General features: G+C 58.9%; 1 protein-coding gene across 3 annotated transcripts; it reads left to right on the forward strand.

Annotated features, from left to right (window-relative positions):
- The first annotated feature begins 6 nt into the window (after positions 1-6).
- Positions 7-5,665, forward strand: SLC29A4 (solute carrier family 29 member 4). Of its 3 annotated transcripts, none has more exons than XM_010719619.3 (11): positions 7-48; positions 1,299-1,468; positions 1,968-2,099; positions 2,174-2,287; positions 2,367-2,495; positions 2,621-2,695; positions 3,162-3,427; positions 3,515-3,650; positions 3,895-4,082; positions 4,348-4,588; positions 4,662-5,071. In XM_010719619.3, exons 2-11 carry the CDS (start codon positions 1,309-1,311, stop codon positions 4,802-4,804), a joined length of 1,584 nt encoding a protein of 527 aa, XP_010717921.1. In that variant the 5' UTR covers positions 7-48; positions 1,299-1,308; the 3' UTR covers positions 4,805-5,071. The 3 variants fall into 3 exon arrangements, with proteins under 3 accessions (XP_010717921.1, XP_019476378.1, XP_019476377.1); XM_019620833.1 differs by lacking the exon at positions 7-48 and adding an exon at positions 5,304-5,665 and having other exon boundaries at positions 137-1,468; positions 4,662-4,739; XM_019620832.2 differs by lacking the exon at positions 7-48 and adding an exon at positions 137-272.
- The last annotated feature ends 710 nt before the right edge of the window (positions 5,666-6,375 follow it).

Here is a 6,375-nt window from a genome sequence, read left to right on the forward strand (position 1 = left end):
GAGGAGGCTGGAAGGGCCGGTGCCGCAGAGCTGGCGCGGAGGAGGGAGGTAAGAGCGGTGCCGACCTGTTGGGTGAGAACGGGACCGGCTTTGTCTGGGGCTCGGGGGGGAAACGGGGCTGGGCTGGGGGGAGGGAGGGGAGGGAGACGAACCCCTTCCTCAGACCCACCTCTCCTCCCCAGCATCCTCACCTCGACCGCGCATCTCCTCCGGTGGGGTTTGATGAATTCCCAAGATGGGGAGCCTTTTTCTGCCACAACAAAATAATCACGGTGATAAAATCATCCCCCGTGGAAGCGCCTCCTTTTGGCAAGGACCCTTTTCCCAGTTATAATAATCATAATCATCGTCTCATCCCCTATGGAAGCATCCTCTGCTCTGTCCCTCACTCTGACCCACCCAGAGAGGTGACAGGCCCTGGCCCTCCTCCCTGTAGATCCAAAAGGGAAAATAAGATGGATTGATCCCGGTGTGTGGATGCAGGGGGTGGCTGTGCAGCTCATCCCGTACCATGGAGAAGTTCGGGGCAGCACTGTTATCTATGGGGTGCTCCCAACCAGCGTGATCTTCAGATGGGGGTTATTTGATGGTAAAAGCCCCACGCTGGGCTCTGCCAGCCCCCTGGGAGATGCTTCCTGTTGGGTTTTATCTCCTGGGGTAACACCAGTGCATGGGGTCATCCAGATCCCCCGTGAGCCATGAGATGGAGCGATGCTCCCACTTGAAATGTGCCCTGATGGGGCTCCAGGATGAATGCTGCCTTCAGCCCGGCTATGCTGGGGATCCTGACCTGCCCCCCCAGCGCTAAGACTTCTGCATGGCCTCAGGGCCACAGGCAGCATCACCGCCCTGCCTGATGCATTTTAGCGTTTAGGCTTCCACTTGCAGGCTCTGTGTTTGCAGCCCGCCCCATCCTGGCAGCAGGGAAAGGCTGCAAAACCTCCGTGTCCCTGCAAACACCGCGTCTCGCGGCGAGATCAGACAAATCACTTAATTGATTTTTTTATTATTTTTTTTTCCCTCCCTTGCCTGCCTCGTCCTGCCGCCTCCTCGGAGGTTCGTCTCTGCAGGGCGGTCGGCGGGCAGCGGGCACGGGGCAGGCTGGCATCTAGCGACTGGCACCGGTAATGCAGAGCGGGGCCCGGGGGATGGAGGGCATTTCGGGCGGTGCTGCAGGATGCCCGGTGGCGAAGCTCGGTTTGGGACGCGTTTGGTGTGGTCTCCACCCCTGGGGTCTGAACCAAAACCCACCAGGACCTGTGACCCCACAGCCTGCGGTTTCCCCTATCCCTCCCCAGACCGTCCACGATGGGATCGGTGGGAACGGAGCACCTGAAGGAGCTGAGCCCGATGGCGACACCCGAAGGCAACGTGGTGATGAGCTTCAGCTTCGACAGCTACCAGCTGGAGGAGGATGAGCTGCAGCGGGGCAGCCAGGCCAAGGGCGTGCTCACCTTCATGGAGCCGGGTGAGGGATGGGATGGGATGGGATGTGATGGGAGGGAGCTGCCTCTCCCCGTGCTTTTCCCACCCATTTAGGAGACCCTGGGATGGTTTTGTAGCCACAAATGGTCTGAAATGCTGTGACGTCAACTAATGTCTCTTTGGGGCTTGCTACTGTAGTCACCACAGCATCCTGTAGTACTGGGCTCTGTGGTTGGTACTCACCAGATCTCTCCCCACACCGGCAGCTTTGGGGCTGCTATAAAAACCCATCAGCACTCAGAGCCCTCAGCCCTAGTGTTTTTCTGCCTCCCCCTAAAACACTTTCATTTCTGCAGGGACATTCTCTAGGCTGAGGGTGTTTGTTCATGAGAGCTGCAGGGCTGCTTGCAGGACGCGTTGAGCCCTGATGTCCGCACTGACATGAAAGCTGTGTTCATTGCCCCATGGCTTCATTCGATGCTGTCCAGTGACCGTGGCAGTGCCACTGCCATGTCCTCTCTCTTTTTTCCCTTTTGGGTCAGTTTCTGAAGACCCCGAGCCACAGGACCGATACCACGGGATCTACTTTGCCATGCTGCTGGCTGGCGTTGGATTTCTCCTTCCATACAACAGCTTCATCACCGACGTGGACTACCTGCACCACAAATACCCAGGTAGGACTCCGGCAGCTGCAGCCCTTCCTGCTCCCCAAACCTGGGCAGAGCCCCCACCGCCTTCCTCTCTGCAGGGACCTCCATAGTCTTTGACATGAGCCTCACCTACATCCTGGTGGCCTTGGTGGCCGTCATCCTCAACAACGCGCTGGTGGAGCTGCTGAGTCTGCACACCCGCATCTCCGTGGGTGAGCTGGGATCTCCGTGTCCCTGGGCAGCACTGCCTCCCCACTGCCCCCTACCCATCTCCATCTCCCCCCTCTCCAGGCTACCTCTTTGCCCTGGGCCCCCTGCTCTTTGTCAGTATCTGTGATGTCTGGCTGGAGCTCTTCACCCGACGGCAAGCCTACGCCATCAACCTGGTGGCTGTTGGGGTGGTGGCCTTTGGCTGCACAGGTATGCTGTGGTCACCTGGGACAACATACAGCCAAGCCTCACGTCCCTTTCCCCCTCCCCAGTCCCCGTGTTTCAGCTGCTGCCATAATCCTCCTCCTTCTCCCCTCTGCACCTCTCTCCTGAAGTGCAGCAATCCAGCTTCTATGGCTACACGGGGCTGCTGCCCAAGCGCTACACGCAGGGGGTGATGACAGGAGAGAGTGAGTATTGCCATCCCCGTGTGCAACAACCCACTGCCCCCAGCACAGAACCACAGAGCCCCTGCATGGCCGAGGTTGGATGGGACCTCTGTGTCCATCTGGTCCCGCCTCCCTGTTCACCTAGAAAAGGTTGCCCAGGTCCCTGTCCTGGTGGCTCTGGGGTTGCCAGCAACTCGGGGACATCCTGGGCTGCTCCTGAGCAAAGCAGGATGGTCAGTGGTGTCTAATCATGTCCGTAGAACTGTTCAGGTTGGAGGAGACCTCTAACACCATCAACTTCAACCCCACCGCATCCCGTGCCCACTAACCATGTCCCTCTGTGCCACATCTCCATGGCTCTTGAACACCTCCGGGGATGCTCCTCTACGCGTGGAGCACCCCACCCAGTGCAGGGAGAGGCCGCCGGGAGGTCCCTAAGCCATAGGGCTCAGTGGGACCCGGCACCAACACACTCCTGTGCCTCCAGGCACCGCCGGGGTCATCATCTCACTCAGCCGCATCTTCACCAAGCTGCTGCTGTCAGATGAGAAGGAGAACACTGTCATCTTCTTCTTCATCTCCATCGGCATGGAGCTGACGTGCTTCATCCTTCACCTCCTGGTGAAGCGCACTCGCTTTGTCCGTTATTACACCTCCTGCCCCCGCAAGGGCCACCCCGAGCCCTGCAGGGCCAGCGACCACGGGACGGGCTACCGCGTCCACCACGACGTCACTGCCGAGGACATCAGATTTGTAAGCCGGGAGGGACTTCCTACTGTCCCTAATATCTCTCCCTCCTCGGGACTCAGCACTTGTGTCCCCTCCTCTGTCCCTGTGCAGGAGGACCGGCCGCAGGGACAGCTGGCATCTCCCCATGGCAGCCCGGGCCCTGAAGCTGAGCTGGCCGGCAGTGGTACCTACATGCGCTTCGATGTGCCCACACCCAAAATCAAGAGGAGCTGGCCCAGCTTCAGAGGTGGGTGGTGGGCTCGGGGGTGAACCGCGCTGGGTGGCTATTATGGGGTGTTTCGGCAGCGTTTTGTGGGGCGGGAGGAGCGATCTATGGGCTTCGTGCATGAAAACATGGGGAGAAAATGCATGTTGAAAAATAGAGGACGCTTCTTTGGTAGTCCTTCCTGCTTTCAGCATTGTTCAGCCACAGCTGAGAACTGCGGGCTGTGCAGTGGGAGGGTTTAAGCCTCACTGCCCATCTCCACCAGCCATGCTGCTCCACCGCTACATCGTGTCACGGCTCATCTGGGCCTACATGCTGTCCATCGCCATGACCTACTTCATCACTCTGTGCCTCTTCCCCGGGCTGGAGTCGGAGATCCACAACTGCACGCTGGGGGAATGGCTGCCCATCCTCATCATGGCCATCTTCAACCTCTCTGACTTCGTTGGAAAGGTAGGAGGCATCGCTGCCACCGCGGTGGGGGCTCACCCCCTCCATCCCTATTGCCTTTGCGCGTCCTCAGGAGAAGGAGGGGATGAGTGAACTGTGGGCCATCCACGCTCTGTGGGTGTCCAACCAGCATGAGGATGTTCACCAACATGGCCAACGTTGGGTTCCCACATGTAGGCCTTCCCCATCCTGTCTCCTCCCCGCTGCCCCATTTTGGGTGTTGCATTGCCCTCTTCTCCCCTCTGCACGGTCTCTGCCCCTCATACAGATCCTGGCTGCCCTGCCTTATGACTGGAGAGGAACACACCTCCTTGTCTACTCCTGCCTCCGCGTCGTCTTCATCCCTCTCTTCATCATGTGCGTCTACCCCAATGGTCAGCCCACCTTCGGCCATCCCGCCTGGCCCTGCGTCTTCTCCCTCCTCATGGGCATCACCAACGGCTACTTTGGCAGCGTTCCCATGATCCTGGCTGCTGGCAAAGTGAGCCCCGAGCAACGGGAGCTGGCAGGTAGGGCTGCACCGTCCATGGGCTGCTGTGCGGGGTAGCCATGTAGGGTGACACCCTCTGTCCCTCTCTGCAGGGAACACCATGACCGTGTCCTACATGACGGGATTGACGCTGGGCTCAGCCGTGGCTTACTTTGCCTACAGCCTCACCAGTACGTCCCACAGTAGCTGTTTCTACACTGAAACCTCCAACGGCTCCTTTCTGGGAGGGTACTGAGCCCCAGGGCCGGGCAATGGGGCCAGGATGGGATCAGGTGGGGCTGCTGTCCCCGATGGCCCTCACTGCCCACCCCCGTGGTCTCTGGGCACTGTGCAGAGACAATTCTTGGGCTGATGGCCCCCAGTGCTGTTGGTCCCAATGTTCCTGGGGTCTCCCCCTGGGCTGTGGTGGTGGAGGGATCTTCTCCTGTTTGAGCCCTTGCCAAGGAGGGAAATAGGGCAGAATCCCAAAGGGAATGGGGATGGCACTCGGGAAGAGAGCAATGGAGGGCTGGTGGGGAAGAGGAGCAGGGGAGGAGGATGGCTCTGGGCTGGGCTCTTATTGCTGGTGCTGCAGCTTTCTCCTGAGGACAGCTTGAAATCATGACCCAACCCTTCCCTATGCTCCAATTGCTGTGTAAGAGACCCCAAACCACTTCTGCTAGCCTGGAAAAGGGGGAAAAAGAAAAAGAAAAAAGAAAAAAAAGATTTTTTTTGCCCTCTACTCTTGTCCTCAGATTTGTGAGGTGCTGGGGGTCTGCCTGCAGGCTGCAGTGGGCTGGGGGGAATGCAATGCCCTGGGTGCTGCCCACAGCCACTGCTAAGCATCAAACTGAAAACAGATGGTGTGTCTTACTTGGCAAAGATCCCTTCTGTAAACCGCACTGCTGGACCAGGAACCCCAGCAGATCCTTGGGAGAAAGGCTTTGGGTGACAGAAACACCACTCTCCCCCCACCAAAAATGAGAGCCATGCCTGCAGGGCACCTACAGCCCCACTGCCAGCCAGGCACTGCTGCAGGGTTCCCCCTCTGTTCCTTGCCACCACACCAGGTTTAGCATTTCCTAACCAATAAAAGCTTTTTGGTTTTGCCTTTATACTTCTGTTTTCTCCAAGGCAGTGGTTCACCCCTTCTGGGTTGGTTCTGCTGCTGGGAGAGGGACTGAGTACCTGGGGGCCAGCACTGGCCCTGTGTGCCAGCTGCCCTGGGCTGCTTGGGGCCAGCTGTAGGGGTGAGTGAGGGCAGATCCTTAGCAGCTGGTGTGGGGCTGCAGCACAGCCCAGGGAAAGCCCAAGGGAGCTCCTGGCAGCCTGCAGAGCCCTGCTGATGGCAGCAAGCAGGACTGTGCTGCCTGGAGCAGAAATGGCCTTGGGGGTGACGGTGGGGGGCTGTCTGCAGCCACTGTGGGTGCAGCTCCCACGGGCTGAAGGCTCAAAATGCCTCTCAACACCATGCTGAGCCCCCAGCCTGGCACTGGGCAAGAAAACAAGAAAAGCCAGCAGTTCATCAATGCACCATCCATCCTTCAGGGCTCGTGGGACTGCAGGGAGGGCTCACCTCCTTCTGCCCCCTCTGCTCCATGCAGACACATTATCTGCCCTGAGATTCCATCCCACATCTCAGGGCCACCCCACTGGGACCCCATCCTCATGGGGATGGGCACGCAGGGCCCCCTCAGAGAGCCACGTGGTGCCCAGCTTGGGCCATGCCCATCACCAGGCACGGGCTGTGCTGGGACAGGAAAGAACCCTCAGTCAGGAAAGGCGAGACAAAGAACGATGCTTCGTTGGGTTGCTTTTGTTGTTTTT

Source organism: Meleagris gallopavo, chromosome 16 (assembly GCF_000146605.3).
Source record: "Meleagris gallopavo isolate NT-WF06-2002-E0010 breed Aviagen turkey brand Nicholas breeding stock chromosome 16, Turkey_5.1, whole genome shotgun sequence".
NCBI lineage: Eukaryota > Metazoa > Chordata > Aves > Galliformes > Phasianidae > Meleagris > Meleagris gallopavo.